The sequence below is a fragment of the Spermophilus citellus genome (assembly GCF_964194105.1).
Source record: "Spermophilus citellus genome assembly, chromosome: 15".
Lineage (NCBI taxonomy): Eukaryota > Metazoa > Chordata > Mammalia > Rodentia > Sciuridae > Spermophilus > Spermophilus citellus.
The window spans coordinates 46470696-46491340 of NC_138195.1; the positions used below are offsets into that span (position 1 = coordinate 46470696).

The 20645-nt window shown below is 37.5% G+C and overlaps 1 protein-coding gene across 1 annotated transcript in view; it reads left to right on the forward strand.

Moving 5' to 3' along the window:
- The window catches only part of MCU (mitochondrial calcium uniporter), a 180543-nt gene extending 160660 nt beyond the window's left edge, over positions 1 to 19883 (forward strand). The window contains exons 5-8 of the mRNA XM_081267038.1: positions 7749 to 7909; positions 9590 to 9793; positions 16397 to 16513; positions 17991 to 19883. Of these exons, the coding sequence (XP_081123164.1) occupies positions 7749 to 7909; positions 9590 to 9793; positions 16397 to 16513; positions 17991 to 18068 (560 nt within the window). The 3' untranslated portion in view covers positions 18069 to 19883. The remainder of the gene's footprint in view (positions 1 to 7748; positions 7910 to 9589; positions 9794 to 16396; positions 16514 to 17990) is intronic.
- The last annotated feature ends 762 nt before the right edge of the window (positions 19884 to 20645 follow it).

The window sequence follows — 20645 nt, forward strand, 5'->3', positions numbered from 1 at the left end:
AGGTGCAGTAGCACACACATGTAATTTCAGAAGCTGGGGAAGCTGAGGCAGGAGGATCCTGAGGCAAGTTCAAAGCCATCCTCAGCAAAAGTGAGGCTAAGCAACTCAGTGAGACCCTGTCTCTAAATAAAATACAAAATATGGGGATGTGGCTAAGTGGTCACGCACCCCTGAGTTAATCCCTGGTACCAAAAAAAAAAAAAAAAAAAGGAAGAAAGAAAATAATCAGGGAATTATTTATATTTTATTTACTGGTGTTGGCAGCCCTAACAGCTCTTTCTTTGTATCTCAGAAACCTCTTCTGTAGAAGTAGTTTAAGGTCTGAGGTTTGCAAGGGTTAAAAGTCTGTAATTTACATGAAAAATTACAAATTGAAGGGTAAAATTTGGTGGCATCAGTAGCAATATTCTTGTAGAATTTTAAAAGACTCTTTATTTATGTATGCTATTTTTTATTTACTTATTTTTGCATTGCTGGGGATCCAACCCAGGGCCTTGTACATGTTAGGCAAGCACTCTACCACTGAGCTACATCCCCAGCCAACTTTAAAAATTTTTTCAACATTTAAATTCATACATCAAAATGCTCTTAACTCTGCTTTTAGCCTATGAGAGATCTCTCATAGGCACTCAAATAATATTGTTTAAGTCCCCATTTTGTTTTCCCTGATTTTTAAACTACAGTAAAGAAAAAAAAACTTAATAGTGCAAAACAAGTTTTAATTTTACTTACCACATACCACATTCCTGTCTCTTATTGAGGGAGGTGCTGCTGGTGTCTGAGGCACCACCGATCTCTTTCAACTGAGTGCATTAAAGTAAGAGAACAGTGTGAATTTCTGTATTTAGGAAGGATGCAGTCTATTCTGATGAGTAAGTAGGTTCCCCTTACCACATTGTAACTCTTTAGAGAAGGCTAAATGGAGGAAAGAAATTGAAGGCAGTATAAAGGCTTTGAGTGTCAGATATTGAAGATTAATACTAGGGATTTTATATACATGGGTTTTGCCAAGTAGCTGAGATTGGCTTTGAATTTACGATTCTCCTGCCTCAGCCTCCCAGGCCTCCCTGGGACTATAGTGTGTGCCATCTTACCCAGCATTCATTTCTCTCTCTCTCTCTCTCTCTCTCTCTCTCTCTCTCTCTCTCTCTCCCCCTCCCCCCCCCCATTCTCTCATTTGTTTTTTTCCCTGTTGATGGGAATCTTGGAACTAAAAATACCCCATGAGTGTCATATAAACTATAATTTCACATACTTATACAAGGCACTGAGGCCAAAGGCTTATTCATATAGAGTTTAATATAGCAACATTCCATGATTATGTGAGATTGGAAGTTTGTAGGTGTTGTGGATCCTTAAGTGTTGATAGCCTGACCAAAGTTGGAACAAGGAAACATATCACAACAGTAAGGCTAGCAGCTCCATGATATTCTTTTTTATATATTTTATTTTAATTGTAGTTGGACACAATACCTTTATTTATTTATTTTTTTATGTGGTGCTGATGATTGAACCCAGCTCCCTGCATATGCTAGGTGAGCACTGTACCACGGAGCCACAACCCCAGCCCTCCATAACCTTCTTTTAGTAATCAGAGCTGTATTTAACTGGATTCCTCTCTAACCACTGCAGGACGAGAGGAGTAACCTATCTCATTTAGATGGTTTCAAAATTTAATTAAACCTAAAATGGAAGAAAGATTCTAGAAAGGATCACAAAAAGCCCTTCACCCAGTCTATGCCAAAGTAATAATTAACTACCTCTCTCCTATTCTTAGAAAAAGAGAGAACATATCGTATATCACTAGAGGATAGAATGTGTGTGTGTGTGAGAGAGAGAAAGAGAGAGAGAGAGAACAAGAATTAACCCAGGGCTTTCTACATTAGAAAACATACTTTTTGTGCTAAGGAGAATCAGTCTGATTGGTACCACTAACTCCCTTCTCCTATTTATCCATCCAGAGTATATTGAAGACCTTGTTTCTCTCTTAATGATATAAATTATTTAAGCAAAGAAGTTGAGTAGACAAACCAAATACCAACAATAATGATTGCCTCATTAGAGCCCAAATATCCAAAATCCTTCCCAAACCACGTTTGTGGCTGAAAAAAAAAATTTCAGCGCCCATTATATCAGCATGTCTCCCCTGTCTTTCTGTACCTTAATTATCCTGGAATCAATAGCCTGTACAGTAACATTAATAAACATCTAATTGCCTTTTAGTGAAGTATAACACTAATCATCCAGAGTGCTATTGTTAAGCTGTTTTCAGATTTATTTTCCCTTTTTCTATAACTTCATCTCTAAGTATGTGGGCAGATTTTTCAGAGCCAAGGATTTGTGATTATTATTCTCCTCCACTATGACAGTACCTTGGAACCATTTTTTTCCTGTCAAGAAAACCTGACAAAATAAAGCATAAACTCTTGAGTCTGCCAGCACTTTACTGATGCATAATCAGAAAGATAACAACTAACTGTATATTCAGCCAGGCCTCAAATTGAACATCTGTGAACTATCATGTGGTTTATTATTTTCTCTTTTTTCATTGCTATTAGAAAGTATTGCTGTTATACATTAATTTTTTTTATTTGTTTAGAATAGATAATATACTTATAAGATTCAACTCCCAAAGTCTAAAAGGAGTTTGGGGAAAAGTCACCTTCTCATTTCCATTCCCCAACTACCCATTTTCCTCTGCATCATAAAGCACTGTTCTTGGTTTCTTAAGTCTCCTGCCAGGACACTGTATGCATTTATAGGCAAATACAAATGCAAGTTTTTCTCTTTTTATGCAAATAGTAACATACCATACATACTGTATCAGTCAGGGTTCAATTGGAAAAACAAAACTACATGATTATTATGGAATAAAAGATTTAATCTGGGAGTAAGACCTTGTACAATTGCAGATGAAGATGAAGAAGTAGAAGTTGGAAAGGAAAAGAGGAACTTGGACAGTCAGAGAAGGCCAATAATTTTGAAGCAGTGGCACATGTGGGCAAATCAAAACGTGACAGGGAACCTGGAAATCCAGGCCCATCCCATTTTTAGGGTAGAACTGTTGGAGCACAGAAAGAGAAATTCTTCAGTGTTATCAAGTAGAACTTTCTGTGATGTTGGAAATGTTTCATTTCTGCATTGTCCCTCAGTCACATTTAGCCACTGAACCCTTATAATATGGCTAATGTAACTAAGGAACTGAATTTTTATTTAATCTTAATTAATTTAGATAGCAACATGTAACAGGTTGGGGAAATGTCAGTCAAAGAATACAAAATTTCAGGGGCTAGGGTTGTGGCTCAGTGGTAGAGTACCCGTCTAGCATGCCTGAGGCACTGGGTTCGATCCTCAGCACCATGTAAATGTAAAATGAAGATATTGTATCCACCTAAAACTAAAAACTAAATATTAAAAAAAAATACAAAATTTCAGTTCGGAGGAATGAGTTAGGACATCTGCTATACAACAAGGTGACTACAGTTAGCAACACTGTATTCTCCAAAACTGCTCAGAGTATATTTTGTGTTTTCACCACAAAAAAAAAACAAACAAACAAAAGAAAGCCACAAAAAAGTATGTTAGCTCAATTTAGCCATTCCAAAATGTATACATATTTCCAAAAAAGTATGTGACAAATATATGTACATAATTATTAGTTGTCAATTTAAGATAAATAATAAGTTAAAAATAAATAACCAGGTGTGGTGGCGCATGCCTGTAATCCCAGCGGCTCTGGAGGCAGAGAGGATCACAAGTTCAAACCCAGCCTCAGCAACTTAGCAAGGCCCTAAGTAACTCAGTGAGACCCTGTCTCTAAATAAAATATGGAAAAGGGCTGGGGATGTGGCTCAGGGGTTAAGTGCCCCTGGGTCCAATCCCGGATACCAAAAAAATAAAATAAATAATAAATTAATAAATAGCAAATGTGGCTAGTGGCTACCATATTGAACAGGACATCTTTAGAAGTTTGCCTTTCAGTGTGGCCCTGTTTTGCTGCTAATCAACAGAAGTAACAGTTGAAAAAAAGAGATGGATACAGAAGAGAGGAGAACAGGCACAGCTGATATCTGCAGACACCTGTGTATCTGTCTCACTACTAAACACCCTTCAGGCTCTATTTCACTTTCACCTTCCAATCTCCCCTGAATTTCTCTTGTGGTTAACCCTGATTTAGGACAATACAGGGAAGGATACTGCAGGAAACATAATACCAATTTAGTAGATTTACCATGTTTAAAAACCATTAAACTGCAAGACTTAGTGGTACATCCTTATAATCCCATGATCCTGAGACAAGGGGATTGCAAGTTCAAGGCCAGCCAGGGCAAATTGGTGAGATCCTGTCTCAAAATAAGAACAACAACAACAACAAAATAAGACTGGGGTGTAGCTCAGTGATAGGGTACTTAGCATGTGTAAGGGCCCGGGTTGTATCCCCAATATCACACAAACACACAAAATAAATAAATACAAGAAACAATAAACTATTTTCTCATCTAATGGTAGATCATAAAGGTCTTAACATACCAGTACATAAAGAATTCTTCATAGTTTTTCACAGTTGCCATGTTGTACATTGTATGAACATCACCTTTCATTTAACTTCGTATTTCATAATTTACTGACAAATTTTTGTGTTGTTTTCATGTTTTGCTACAGTCTATAAACAGCATCACATAACTTTGAATTTATGAGAGGAAGTATATGCATGCATACATGAGAAAATAAATCTGTTATCTCTAGAAGTCCTATGTCAAAGAGTATATGGATCAAAAGCTTAAATTTTAAAGAAGAAAATTATTAAAGGCACTGAAAGAATCAAAAGAGAAAAATTTTTTTCACAATCTTGGAGTGAGAAAGAACTTTCTGATTATAACATATACCCAGAAACCAAAGAAAAAAATGACAGGAAAAAAATAAATTTCCCATATAGTAGAACTATGAAAGAATTAATTTTTAAACTAAGAAGTCTTCAGTAAATGATAGTCTAACAAACTTAGCTTTCCTTGTGACACAAATGCCAAAGCTGATTTCATATTTTACAGATCCTCAGTTAATGGTTGTTCCTAACTATCTGGGCATTTTTCACATACCATGCTTCACTAGGAAAAGGAGAAGAGAGAGTTTGTTTCATTGGGTTCCTTCTTCTCTCCCTCCTTTCTTCTCTTAGATTTCTAAGCAGATACAGTGTGATCATAGCACTAAAAGTTAAAATGGAAAGAAGGGGCAGAGAGTAGGAAAGACACTGCACACCAGCCAGATCTTTTCCCACCTGCTCCAGGTGCTCTGTGAATATCATTACTAGACTTTTTAGATTTTTATTTCTTTCCCCTCTGTAGTGAGGAGATCAGTACAAAAGGTTTCTTAATCTTTCTAGGATTCACATTCCTCATTCTTCTATCTATCATGGGCATCAAGCTTACTCAAGCTGTCATCTGGAGGATAACATGGGAAAATATTTGTGAAAGGGTTTTGTTCACCATAGGTAATTTACACCTCCTTCAGGAAGTGTTTTTTTTGACAGGGAACTAAGCAGTGGGAGAAATACAAATATCTGTATAGAAAGTATAATAAAAGCACTGTAACTCAGTTCCAGGTCTGGGAATCAGTAAACACGGACTCCACCACTTCCCACCAACATTCTGGATAATTTCCTCTTCTAGTGACTTTGGAAAGTTCAAGTCATATGTAAATGTGAACTGCAACTGTGGTATGAAGAAGACCGTGTTAACTTAGGTGACCTCTGCAACTTCTTGCTTTTGTCTGTTCCTGTTAGTTCAACATACATTAATTGAAGCACGAAAGTTGCTGTACTAAGTGCTTTATCCCATTTTACCACATCAGCTCTTCTCTAGTTGAATTTTCTCCCCTTTTTCAGATTTTCTCATTAATTGAATTTATGTGATAAGTGTCCTAAAGGACATCCCTGAAGAATATTTGAAATATATGGTTAATTCTGACTGTGGCTTAGAAGAGGGCTGACCTTATGCTATGGCTAACAAAACATCACATTTAAAGCTAATAAGATTCTTAAACAAAAACTTTGTATTTGGCACTTTTTTAAAAATATATTTGATAGTTTAGATTGAGTTTTTATTAGATTTTGAAAACATAACTTTTAGATTTCTGAAAATACATACTACTCACAGTAGAGAATATTGAATCAAGGAATTTAATCCTTTGCTCTTTCAGTTATTCTTATAACTTCATGCCCTTTAGATATGAGGCCCATACACCTGTCTCTGTCCTTTTCAACAGGAATGTGTAAAAGTTAATGTGGCAAGAGGAAGAAGCCTGGGGGTTAGGGTTATTAGGGTGAAATTATTTTCATTTTTACCTTTGTATTTGCTAATTTGAAATACTGTATAATTTTCTCAGAAATTTCTAAAGGAAAAAATCAATTAAAATGGCAAGATTACAGATAAATTATAGATCAGCCTTTGTATATTTGTGGAAAGGTACCCAGGACTGATCCCAGGACCTTGTGCATGCTATGCAAGCATTCTACCACTGAGTTGCATCCTCAGAACTTTTGTATTTTATTTTTCAGATAGTCTCCATAAGTAGTTCAGGCTGGCCTCAAACTTGCAATCCTCTTGCTCAGCCTCCCAAGCAGCTGGGATTACAGGTGTGTACACTGTCGCACCTGACGATAGATCAGCATTTTAATAAGCATGATCATCAGATTGATCCAAAACCTCTCTATTAATTTTTGCTGGGTGTGGTGGCACATGCCTGTAATCCCAGCAGCTCCGGAGACTGAGGCAGGAGAATCTCAAGGCGAGTTCAAAGCCAGCCTCAGCAACAGCGAAGCACTAAGCAACTCAGTGGGACCCTATCTCTAAATGAAATGAAATACAAAATAGGGCTGGGGATGTGGCTCAGTGGTCAGGTGCCCCTGACTTCAGTCCCTGGTGCCCAAAACAAACAAACAAAAACTCCCTATCTACTAGTTTTTAACATTTGTTTTAATTTTGCCTTATCTAATGAATTTTATTATTTGTGGTGCTGGAGATCAACCCAGGGCCTCACACTAGTACTCTACCACTGAGCTACATTTGCCATCCTGAAGATTATTATTATTGGCATTATTTTTCTTAATATTGTCATTAACTGTAGGCACATTTGTAGTATCTAGGCTTCTAAGAATAATGGTGAGGGGAAGGGAGGGGACATGGGGTTAGAAATGATGGTGGAATGTGATGGTCATTATTATCCAAAGTACATGTATGAAGACATGAATCAGTGTCAGTATACTTTGTATACAACCCGAGATATGAAAAATTGTGCTCTAGGAATTTAATTGTATAATAAGTATGTCTGTCTGTATGTATAATATGTATGATAAGAATTGTAATGCATTCCACTGTTATAAATTTTTAAAAAAGAATAATGGTAAATAGCACTTTCAAAACATTTGAGTTACCTAAATATGAATTTACTTTCTAGATTTGTTTAAAAATATTCATTGTTTAAAAATAACTGTTACTTTCCTTCAGTTTAACACTGAAGGTAGGACATCTATAATGGATGAATCTTCCTTGTAATCTTGTCATGTTTTTAATTTTTTTAGTTGTAGATGGACACATACCTTTATTTGATTTATTTACTTCTATGTGGTGCTGACAGTCCAACCCAGTGCCTCACACATGCTAGGCAGGCACTCTACCACTGAGCCCCAACCCAGCCCCCTTGTCATTTCTAAGGCGTACATTTTTAAAGGAAACTTAACCCCTTTCTTTCAGACCTCTTAAGCCATGAAAACGCAGCAACGCTGAATGACGTGAAGACGCTGGTCCAACAGCTCTACACCACACTGTGCATTGAGCAGCACCAGCTAAACAAGGAGAGGGAGCTTATCGAGAGATTAGAAAACCTCAAAGAGCAGCTGGCTCCCCTGGAAAAGGTGACCATCGAAATATCAGACTTTTCACCTACAAATACACACATGTGTTCGTTTTTTCTTCTGAGTTTCCTGTAATTGAGTCATTATCTGTCAAATTAGCCCATTAGTTTACAAGGCTGAACCTTAAAAGTCCATATCAAATCTAAGAAAGGAATGGGAATAATTTGGAGCCTCGATAATGGACTTAGAGCTCTGAGGTCTCAGTGCACTGCCTTTAATCAGATTTACCATCTTTGAAACAAAGATTGCAATAATTTCTTAGTATAGTGGATAATGATTTTAGCCAAATTATGAATGAATATTGTAAGGAATATTATACAGCTCTTAAAATGATTATGTAAATCTAATTTGCTACAGAAAATATTAATGATAAACATGAATGATATGCTATGGAAAGTAAATTCTAAACTAATGTTTATACTCTGATCTAATTTTTAAATGTGTTATGCATATAGCTATACACAATATATATATCCATATTCACAATCAGAAGTAATGCTAATAGAGTAGTAGGATTATGACTGATTTTTCTTAATACTTTTTAGAATGTTCAAGGACCACATTACCCTTAATTTTTTATGATGATGTAAGTACAGTCATGGTTTATTTAGTGATAGGAATAAATGTCTCTCTAGGTGATTTCATTGTGAGACCTTGTTAGAGTGTCCTTACTCAGACCTGGATGGTCTAGTCACCCACTCAACATGGCCTCTTCATGCAGAATGAGCATGAGATGTGTGAGGCTACTGCTAATGTAACTGTAGAATTATTTGTAAGTAGGAGGAATGGCTCTAAAATAATGATTATAAAAAATATAATCTAGTAAATACATAAACCTACTGGTAACAGTGAATTATTATCATCAGGTGTGCACAATACATGATTGTATTGCTATACTTTATACAACTAACAGGGCAGTAGGCTTGTTTACACCAGCATCACACACATACCTAAGTAACACACTGTGCTGTGGCGTCACAGCAGTGATGCTGTCACTAGAGGATGGGAATTGTTCAGCTCCATTATTTCCTTGTGGGACCACCATCATGCATGTGGTCCATCCCTGAAATGTTGTATGGCCTGTGACTATTTTCATTGATAAGGAAGAGAATAAACGCTTATAATATTGTGCTTTTTCTAATTTCTTACAAATGTTTAGCATATGCCATGAATTGTACTAATTACTCGAATTCCCTTATTTAATCCTCAGAATGACTCTATAATAAAGTTAGTGGTGTTTTGCAGATCAGTGCCCTGAATCCACCCACTTGAATCCAGACTCCATGTTCTGATGTACCCTACTTTTCTGCCCCTAGTATAGCACTTGAGTTAAAACCGATAAGATGTTAAACCTTATACACAAGAGTGAGAGACCATTTGATATGTTTTCATTTTACTCTTTCAAAGAAGATAATCCTATAGCTGGATGAAGAGCTGTTGAAGCTCACCCCTATATTTTCACTTATTTCTAGGATGAAATTTAAATAAAATACAAAATCTTAGTTGTCCCTGTAAGATATTTTATTCAGTGAAAACTATAGTTGCGATTTTACTAGAATTGAGTCTAACTTGTGTCTTGATTATAAGCCTTTTTTCTTTAGCAGGCATAGAATAGTTTATAAAAGACTTTTAAATTGGTTCCATGTCAGATGACTTACAACTGAGCATGTTTACCAACAGGTACGAATTGAAATTAGCAGAAAAGCTGAGAAGAGGACCACTTTGGTGCTATGGGGTGGCCTTGCCTACATGGCCACACAGTTTGGCATTTTGGCCCGGCTCACCTGGTGGGAATATTCCTGGGACATCATGGAGCCAGTCACCTACTTTATCACTTATGGAAGTGCCATGGCAATGTATGCATATTTTGTAATGACACGCCAGGTAAGACTCCTCTTCAAATAACTTTCTTATGAGACAGTAATAAAGTCTTGATTGTGTCAGTAGCTCTCTTTTCTCTCACATTTTTTTCCATGACTAGTTCTCTTTAAATACTCATTTATCATGTATGCACACACACATGTGCATGTGTGTCACTTATGTATCAGGCACTACTGTTGTCGGTGTTAAAGCTAGAGAGGTAGGTATGTGGCATGGCTGTAGCCCCTCATGCAGCTCACAGGTCATTAAGATAGCTGTATATACCACTGCCTTCAGAAAAATAGGCTCTAATAAGAATGGAATAGGGAAGCAAAGGAGAAGAGTGGCCAGTGTGGATAATTTGTTCACTGTGTTGGGCTTGATTTTTTTTTAATGTGTCCTATAATTAATTGAACAGTTGGATGTCACACACTTTTATTGAGCTCTTGGAATGGAGAACTGATGATGAATAATCAAATACTTGAACTAAACCCTGAACTACTTCTATGTATATTAAAGGGTAAATGTTTTCTTGTTCTTTTTACTTCGTGGTATGGAGGTGAAAATTAGATACTTAATCACTGCACACTCTTATTCTGCTCTTCATCAGCCAAGGCTCGTTTATTGAATATAGGAATCTAATCCAGACCAAATTTTCATTGTCAGTGTTAGTTTAAGTATCTTAGAAAATTCATAGTGTCACTTTAGAAAATATGAGAGATACATCATCTTTTTTTATTTTATTTTATTTTTTGTGCCTGAGGTTGGAACTCTGGGCCTCCCATGTGCTTTGCCACTGAGCTATATCCCCAGCTCCTGTTGACTCTTATAACGGTATCTGTGATGCCATCACAAATCCAATCTGGCCTTCCCTTGAATGACAAGCATTTAAGATAACTCAGGCACGTGAGAAGTGTCTTCCTTTCCTTATGTGCCGGGAGAAAGCTGGGGGTGCTTCTCATAATTTTCAAAGCTGCTAGTGAACATTGGCATTTTGGTTTTGTGGTTAGATCAGTGGTCATGGGCCTATTTATGTGGCGTAAAATGAAAGCATGAGAATGTTATTTAACCTTTCTGGGCCTCCCAACTTGTCTAGTGAAGACAAAAGAAGTGAACTGTTCATATGCCTCTAATGTTGGCCCAGAGCCTGACACATCTAGTCCCTTCTCTGGTTCATATTGTCACTGGATGAACAAAAGTGAACAGCTGCATCATTCCTACCTAATCACAGTCTAGACAGGCTCCTGTCTGTCTCCACTCTCTCCTCTTCAATCTGGGGATTCATGGCTGGTTGCTGTCTGTCCTTTTCAATGACTCTAAATTCCTCTGTGTCTGTTCTGTGTGTTCTAAACAACCAAATCATGGTCTCTGTTCCCCCAAGACGTCCTGAGTTACCTGCAGCTTCATTTCCACTTCACACCTTCTTTCAACTAGAAAGTTCCCCTTGTTGATTCCTTCCTGCCATATTCCAGGGTTTACTTAAATGCTTATCTTTCTTGGACTTTTGACTCTTCTCTCCAGTTGACTTCTGTCAGTCCTTCTGAATCCCCATGTAACACCATGCCTCCCATTTCACCCATCTCCTGCCATCTTGAGCAACATCTTTTCCCTCATACTGGATTATGCTATCTTTTGAGGCTGGGCATTTGGTTTTATTCAATTTTTATTTCCTCACCACTAACATGGTACCTTACACCTAGAATACTCTGAGTGAATTGAACATATAAAATAAATGACAGCCATGCTTTCAGCCACAAACTAGAGCTTTTCCAGTTATCCTTTGAATGTAGAGAGCACCTTTGATATATCTCTTGCTAATCAAGAACAAAATGGTATTTCCTTTTAGACTTTGCATTTCCTTGATTACTGAGAAAAGATTAAGCATTCTTCATACTTCTGTGAAAGACTCATGCCTTTTACTTGGTCTTACTGTGAACTACCTTTTCTTGAGGTTAATTATGTGTCAGGCATTTTATATCAGTACATAAATATGTACATAAACATATTTCGTCTCAACTATGTTGTACCCCCATTTTAAAGATGAGGAATTGAGACTCAGTGAAGATAAATAATCTTTCCAAATAGTATGTGTAGTTCAACATAAAATAAATGACAGCCATAGGACCAGGAACTGAACTCAGATGTGTTTTGCCCCATAGGCTGTTTTTTCCACTCAATTATCATGCTATCTTCTGTTAACTTTATTTATGAGTAGTTACCTCTGAAAACCATAATTAGTCTGAATCTAGAAATCAAATAGAAACATGTTGGAGAAATAATTACTGCTGATTAAAAGCTGTTTTGTAAATGTTTTCTTGAACTAAAGATTAATGCAAAGTATTGGACTTGAACACATGTCAGCACTTTTTTTCTTCTCATTATCATGTGGTAGGATCCTTATTCAATACCTTATCTTTCCTATTAGTTAAATGTTCCACTTCTGATTCCCAAAACATTGTTGCTGCCCCCAAGTGACAAGTTGCAAAATAGCAGTAGTAAACAAGTTAACCACTTACTCAGTTATAAACCAGGAATCACTGACCAAATAAAATATAAACATTTGTTTCTTATGTTAGATATTCTTTTACCTAACTGCTATTGTAATTAACACCATGAAGCACAGGGCCTGTTCAGTAACATTTAAACTTCTATACTGTTACACTGACATGCTTCATTTGTTAGCAGTCTAAATATATCCCAATAGTATATTAAGCTACAAAAAATATATGATGGCAAGTTCCTTGAAATAATGAAACGCAGTGGAATATGGAGCACCTGAGTACCAGGTGGAAAAGGAGACTAACAATAAGAATCGACAGTCAGCAAGCAGGCTGCCCACCCGTCCCACATACCAGCCTGGTCATTTGCAACAGAGGGGATGTTGCCTGGAGGGGGTGAATATTGGTTCTTGGGGAGTTAAAGACATCTCAGGTGTTACAGTACATAAAAAGATATACACTGTAACTTTAGTGTTAAATATTCTTTGGGGAATGGAACAATCAGGAAAAAAATGTCTAGAAAAAGAGTCTGGGGGGTGGGCAGTAATGAAAGAAACAATAGGTTGCCATTTAATATCCTTCTTTTCAGTTTCTTCAACCATCATTTGTATTCTGCTCCAGTAAATCACCTCCATGGCCATCCAGAACCTTCTTTCCTGGACTGTATCACTTATGATATAATCAACATACAACTTTCTGATCACAATTTCTTTTCTTTCTGCCCTTTTATTCCCTCACTCACTCCTTTGACCTCATCCAGACTTTTAGGCTACTGACATCTTTATCTCAACTTTTTACCACAACATACTGTCTGTATTGCTTCCCTTTCTTCTTTAGACCTATTGCCAGTCTCTTTGTACCCTAGAATCCCTGTCCTTTGCCTTCCTGCTGTAAGTACTCCACAGACTACTAACTTGGGGTGCATCAGGCCCTTTATCCTATACCCAAGCTACTAAACATTCCTAGAGAAAAATCGTATCATAGTGTAGAATGGGCCACTGCTTGTGTTTATTTTTTGTGTGTTCCCTGTTTTCAACCTCTCCCATTCTGACTCTCATAACTAAGCTGTATCTTTTTGCACAGAGTCAGATAGTGAAATTTCTAGAATAGATTCTAACATGTAGTTACTCAGTTAATGCCTGATGCCCAAAAGAGAGCATAGAATATATTTGAATAAATTTAGCTTATATTTCCATTTACATCCTAAACAAAGAGAGGTAAACAACCTAGTAACAGCAATTTAGGTGACAGTAGAGGGCTTTGCCTCAAGTGCTTAATCCAGCAGTTATTCCTCAGTCAGTGTTAAAGATTCAGACCTCAATTTTATCCATTTTTAAAAGGCTTCCATGGACTTTTTCTCTACTCTTCAGTCTAAATTCATCCTCATCAATAACTAAATAGTGGGCTGGAGTTGTGGCTCAGTGGTAGAGCGCTCGCCTCACATGTGCAAGACCCTGGGTTTGATCCTCAGCACCACATAAAAAATAAAATAAAATAAACAAGTGAAATAAAGGTGTTGTTTCCAACTACAACTAAAAAATAAATTTAAAAAAATAACTAAATATTTGCTCCTTCATATGAGGTAACCACACAATCCCATCAGGATAAGTTATGTTAGACAAAACATAATCCAAAATAATAGAAACTAACAAAATGACGAAAACAAGCAGCAAGGATTAGAAGAAGAGGAGTCCCAAGCAGGCGGGAGTGGTGTTCAGGTGGGCCTTTCCCTCTGGGGATTTGATTAGATTGGGAGAGTGTAATGGAGAGACAGGGACCTGAGCCATACTGGATAACTATGTTGGTCAGCTTTCTTTTGCTGTAGCCAAAATACTGGACAAGCACAACTTAGAGGAGGAAGGGTTTATTTTGACTCCCAGTTTCAGGGGTTCAGTCCATGGTCAGCTGACTTTATTGCTCTGGACCTGAGGTGGAGGGGAGCATCATGGCAGAAGGGCATGGAGGAGAAAGGCAGCTCAGCTGGTGGCAGCTGGGAAACAGAGAAGAGGAGGAGCTAGGGGACAAGATATGATCTCAAGGCCATGTCCTCAGGTACCTACCTCCTCTACCCATGTCCCACTGCCTACAGTTACCACCCAGTCAGTTTATTTGAATTATTAATCCATAATGGATTAATCTACTGATTAGGATACAGCTCTCAAACTAATCATTTCACCTCTGAACATTCCTGCATGAACACAGGAGTTTGGAGAAAGGGGCATCTCATATCCAGACCATAATAATAACCTTGAGGGACCAAAGCCACAGAGCCTAGTGTCCAGGGCTCTCTTAACATAGATCAAACACTCTTTCTTTGATTTGGAACCTCTGCAAGCCCCACTGCAGAAGGATAAGCCTGTTATAGACCCTTTTAGAAACCATGCCGCCTCTTTAATTCACTTCAGTCCTATGAATTAGGTTGGGGTAGTTGCAGAATACTGGTAATCCCACAGGGCTAGTGCTCACAGGCCCCAGGCAGAAGAAGCATAAACATCCCTGAGAGGAGAGTTTAAGTTATTTTACTAATAAATTTGTAAATGCAAAGTTATACAATAAAAAAGCACAAGGAAATTTCTACAAAAAACAATAAACATTAGAAGCAGACACAGATGAGGGATTAGATATTGGCATTTTCAGATATAGCCTTTAAAAGAATTATACTTACTACAGTTAGGGAGCTGAAAGTCAAGGTTGAGCACGTTGGCAGATAACTCAATTTTATTTTTAAAGAAACAAATGAAAATTCTAGAAATGAAATAGATAGGTCTAATCTGTTATTAAATCCAACTAAAGACAGAAATAGAGACCTGGAGTAAGCCAGAAACTATTCATATATGTATAGGAAATTATTCAAAATGATGTATGGGAAGACAAAAAGATGTAAAATACAGAAAAGGCATAGGATATAGTGAAAAGTTCTAATGTAGATTTAATTTTATTGGAGTCTTAAAGAAGAAGAGAGAGAATGAGAAAAAACATTTTAAGAGCTTGGCTTAAAATTTTCCAAAATGCTGAAGTACATCGGTTTACAGATTTAAGAATCCAGATAAACACCGACCAACATAAAGAAAAACAAATCCACATCTGGACACATCAATAGCAAAACTTCAAACACCAAAGCCAAAGGGGAAATCTTCAAAGCAGCCGAAGGGTAACAGAAAAGCTTGTTTTCAAAGGGCTGCACCGACTGCCCAGCAGCACTGAGCCCAAAGACGGCGCAGAGGCGGCTTCAGTGTGTTGGGAGCAGATGACTAGGAGAATTCTGTGCTCAGCAAAATACGTCCTTTCAGAACAGGGGTGAAATAAATGTATTTTCAGACAGAATCTGACACCATCAGATCTGCACTAAAAGAAACACTAAAGGGTGTTGGAAGCAAATGTTCTTCAGGCAGGAGGATCTCACAGATGAAAAATGAGAGAAACAGGAAGGCAATAAGAATGGCAGGTCTGGGAGCAGATAGAAGGGAATATTTTTTTTTTTTTTTTTTTAGTTGTAGTTGGACACAATACCTTTATTTTATTTATTTATTTTTATGTGGTGCTGACGATCGAACCCAGGGTCTCACACATGCCAGGCAAGTGCTCTCCTGCTGAGCCACAACCCCAACCCATGAATATTAAATGTATAAAACAATTATAACTGTGGAATTTAAAGTACAGAGAGAATGAAGATTCAACGGAGAAAAGGAGTCCAGAAGTGTTTTTAGAAGCACATTCATGCATACTAACTCAAACTGAGAAACAGCCCAATAGTCTATCGATAGCAAAATAGATAATAAACTGTAATGTGCTCATATAATATAATACAGCATGGCATTGGAAATGAATACATCATATCTACAAAAGAGGAATCTCAGCCTGGTGCAGTGGCATAAGACTGTAGTCCCAGCTACTTCGGAGGCTGAGGCAGGAAGACACTTGAGCCCAGGAGTTCAGTTGTCAGCCTGTGCAACATAGCAAGAACTTGCCTCAAAACACACAAAAAAAGAGAAAATATTTAAGAAGCAATACAGAACATTTCAGTGTCTTTATATGAGTGTTTGTATTGAATCTAATCAACAGTAAATACTTACTTTATGAGGACAGTATGCTAAGGACTAATAATTTTATTTCTCCTTTATTTTTGTAGGAATATGTTTATCCAGAAGCCAGAGACAGACAATACTTACTATTTTTCCATAAAGGAGCCAAAAAGTCACGTTTTGACCTAGAGAAATATAATCAACTCAAGGATGCAATTGCTCAGGTAAGTTTTGAAAAAATTAAAATAAATCCCAACCCCATCTTCTATGACCTTATTATTATCCATAACCACGGTACTTCACCTGCGTAAACTGAAAGAGTGATCCAACCAACTTTTTCCTGTATAAATTACTCCTCAGTTAATAAAAATGACTATTTTAGCAACAAGCACCTCTGTAGGTTTTACAACCCAAATTGCTGAAAAGATGGTGCTGCCTACCCTGCTAACACTTACACATGGAAAGTTAGGCTTTCCTACCTTTTAAAAAGTTTGTTTTTTTCCAGGGCTGAGGACCAATCTTAGGGCCTTGAGCGTGCTAGGCATGTGCTCTGCCCCTGAGCTAATTCCCCAACCCCAAGTTTGTTTCTTTGGAGTGATTTTTCAACTAGAACTCTCTACTTTCCTCTCTTCTTTTTAATCTTTCTACAATAATTGACACAAAGACTACAATGTATGATAGTAATGGGGCAAACATAAAATCCAGATAAGAACTGTCAGGCACAGGTCAGAAGTTATTAAACTAGAACTTGCTTTTTAAAAAGAATGATGTATTTTATTTTTCACAGAAGCTACCTCTTGAAACTTCTGGGTGTACCTCCTTCAATCTGATGTCTTTGATTTTGGTGAATAAATTCTCATTCCTAATCCTTGTTCCTTTTCCCTGGAATGTTTTGTGACCTTCGTAGTTTTTCATCAGTCCCTAGAAAGCCTTCCATCTTCTTCAGTGCTTTTGTCGCACTCCTCTGGACCTCCTCTACCTTTTTTTTTTTTTTTTTGGTGGGGGTCCTTTATGGTGATGAGAGATGCTTTGAATAGACTTATTCCATCTTCCTGCTTCAACTTACTGCACCATATTCTGTTGCTGCCTCTGATGGTTCTCAACTGGAGGGGATGCTGATCACATCCCTGGAGCTATTACAAATACAGACGCTTCAGTGCACCCCATGTTAATTAATCCAACTTGAGGATGAGGTTTAAGAATGGGGGAGGTTTTGAAAGTGCTGCAGTTGATTGCATTTCTTTGTTTTAAAATTAACTAAGTGAAAAATTTAAACTGATATTAGCGATATAAAGTCTCTGGATAAATAAAAATCTTGGAATTCACAAAAGACTACAGAAAAATTGAATGAAGATGTATTCATCAAAATCAAAGTAGCCCAAGTTAAAGTTTTGGATCCTTGCAAAGGTTTGTGGATGGGCTTATCACTGGACAATCATCATCAAACATGTATATTTTGATGTTCCCCAGAGCATCTGAGTCCTACCCTTTTAGTAGCACTGACTTTTCTGGAGGCTTTGTGGACAGCTGAGACTGCAAAGGCTTGTTTTGGATTCTTTGTTGTCTTCTGATTTTCAGAGTAATTGAGATGATGTCTTTGACTCATAGTAATGGAGGAAAGAGTCTCCTTTTCTCAGTAGGCAGTCATGTCACTGAAAGCTTCACTAGTCAGTTTTTACTTACCTTTTGTTTCTATTTTAGGCAGAAATGGATCTTAAGAGACTGAGAGACCCATTGCAAGTGCATCTCCCCCTCCGACAAATTGGTGAAAAAGATTGATCTGCAAAGAGCCTGTGAATCCCGGCAGAAAGAACACCTGTTTATAACTCTTGCCTTTTTAATTAAAGTATTGCAGGTGGAAGCTGGGAGCCATGTGGGGGTAGAGGGTTTTTACCTTTAATTATAAAACAAAAAGGATCTTAGAGAAAAAAGGAATGTTAAAATCTGAGGATCAGGCATCGTGGAACATAAGCTCAAAGGGCTTAGTGAATATTGTCTTAATCAAGCATCTTAGTTTCTGAATGAAAATGATGCATTTATATAGTTGAGAGATTCACAAAGAGAAAACAATGCTGGGGGTGTTGGTTTCTTCATCTTCTTCACAGGGTCAGCAAAACAGTAACACACCAGCACCCCACCGAGCTCTATTTTTTTTTAATTTAACATATCTTATTTTTGACATAGGAATAAATAAATATACCTGAAAAGCAAATCCTCATGATACATGGGTGGCAACAGAGTCTGAGCCCATATCATTAGCATTTATTTTAAATTGAACCCAGTCTCTGCAAAGTTACTAGGAATCTCTTCCTCTAGTCCCCCCTTTCTGACCAACTACCTGTTGGTTACACTAATTTTATCCAAATGATGGCTGGAACCGACTATGACTGATAATTGACACTTTGGATTTCCCTTAATACCTTCTTAAGTGTTTATATATCCCAGTGCTCTGGATCAGTATCTAGAAATCATTGGCAATACTGCATGAAGTTTCTCTGTTTTGTTTTGTTTTGTTTTTTATAATTAGTCTTTCAGAGTAGGAAAAATTTCCCTCCTTTAAATACCTATCCCTCTCCCTCCACAACTCAGATCAGAGGAGGGTGTTCAGCTGTATTACCAAATCAGGAAGATGTAAGGTTTACAAATTGACTAAAAATCATGGCTCTTTAGCTATTTCAGAACCAGAATAATCTCATTGCTGTTAATCTGCTTGTATGACAGTTCCGGGCCACCCAGATGGCACTGCTGTGTCTGGGGGCTTCATTAATCTTAAAGGACACACTTCCACACTGTTTGTGAGCTCTCCCACCTCCACCACCCAGTCGTTATAAATCAAGTGTGTGGATCTCCAAGGGTGCAATTTATCTTTATACAGGAATACATTTCTATGGCTTCCTTCAGCCTACCCTCTCCACCCTATTTTTTCTTATATTCAAATGAGAGAAAGAAAAATTGATCTTATACTCTATCAAAATGTTTTCTACCACATTTCCAGATGACATCTGCACATGAAGAGTAAAGGAATCTGTGTGTGATATCATGTTTTTAATGACTGAGGGCAGGATGGCCAGGAGGATGGGGGCTCGCTACACATCTGATTGTCTTTCTTTCACATGACTCATCCCTCCTCATGTGACAAGAAGTTTCTTTTTCTTCCTCCTTTGGGATCATTGTGTATGAAAAGAAAACCTTTAAATGACAAACCCAGACTCCAGGTGCCTTGCAGAGGTCAAAGGCCAGACTGCTGCTCCCGCCACCACCCTTCACTGGCATGATGGAATGAAAGGGTGCATGCCCGCCCCCAGCCCGCCTCCAACTTCCTTCCCTGTCCTTCAGCCCCTCCCTCATTTATTTTTGTTGTGTGGATTATTTTTAAACCATTTATCCTGTTTGTGTCAGGGTTTTTAAGAAGAAACAGCACAGTGCAATGAGCAAATCCTTTTGGGGTGTGTGGGAGGCAAGGGAGGGAGGACTCGGAGAAAAGTCCTTAAAACAAATAGCAAAATATTGAACATGTGTAAAATCCTGTATCATTTATGAAATATGTATAAAAAGCAATGTACCTTCTGGAACAATAAATACTTATTCAATTTTTGAACGATAGTATCTCATTCTTTAAAACAAAACCAGAAAGTTATTTTCCTGTGATTCCAGGTGGAAAGCCTTTTACTTCTAAAATTAGTTTTATTAAAAATTCCATTACTAAATTAAGCTTTCTTCTTAGACCCTTTATTTCAAAAACAGACATTTCACTGACTCTTCCTTTACTTAAGATGGTCATTTTTTTCCAGAGCTACCAATAAATCAAGTGACTTTTATAATCACTAACAAAGTGAACAGGACTTGAGGATGCAGCTCAGGGTAGAGCGCACGCCCAGCATGCACAAGGCCCTGGGTTCCATCCCCGGCACCATGAATAAATAAAGCCCACAAAAGTGTTGAGGCTATTCTCCTTGGCCTCCTCATCTATAGGAAAAATCTCCATTCTATCAGAACACCTTGATTGCCCTAGAATCCAGAAAGTTATTCAACAATAAATGAAGATTAAATATTTTTAGAGATTGTAACAAGAAGTTTACCACAATAACCAGGCAGGATATTACATGCTGCCAAAGCCATAGAAGGTCTACCTTAAAAGCATGTAATAAGTGATTGCTTTAGTGCAGCATATGGAAGTACTGGAAGAGCCTGCATAGCTGTGGTCCTTCCCCCAGGAGCTTTTAGCAACCTAACACAGACAACCCTGAAACTGATATGAGGTACAAAGGGATAAGATTGAAAATGTTAATGTTTGTTTTTATTCAACAAATAATATGTATATATACACATTCTGTTAAACTTTACAGGGGATTTTTT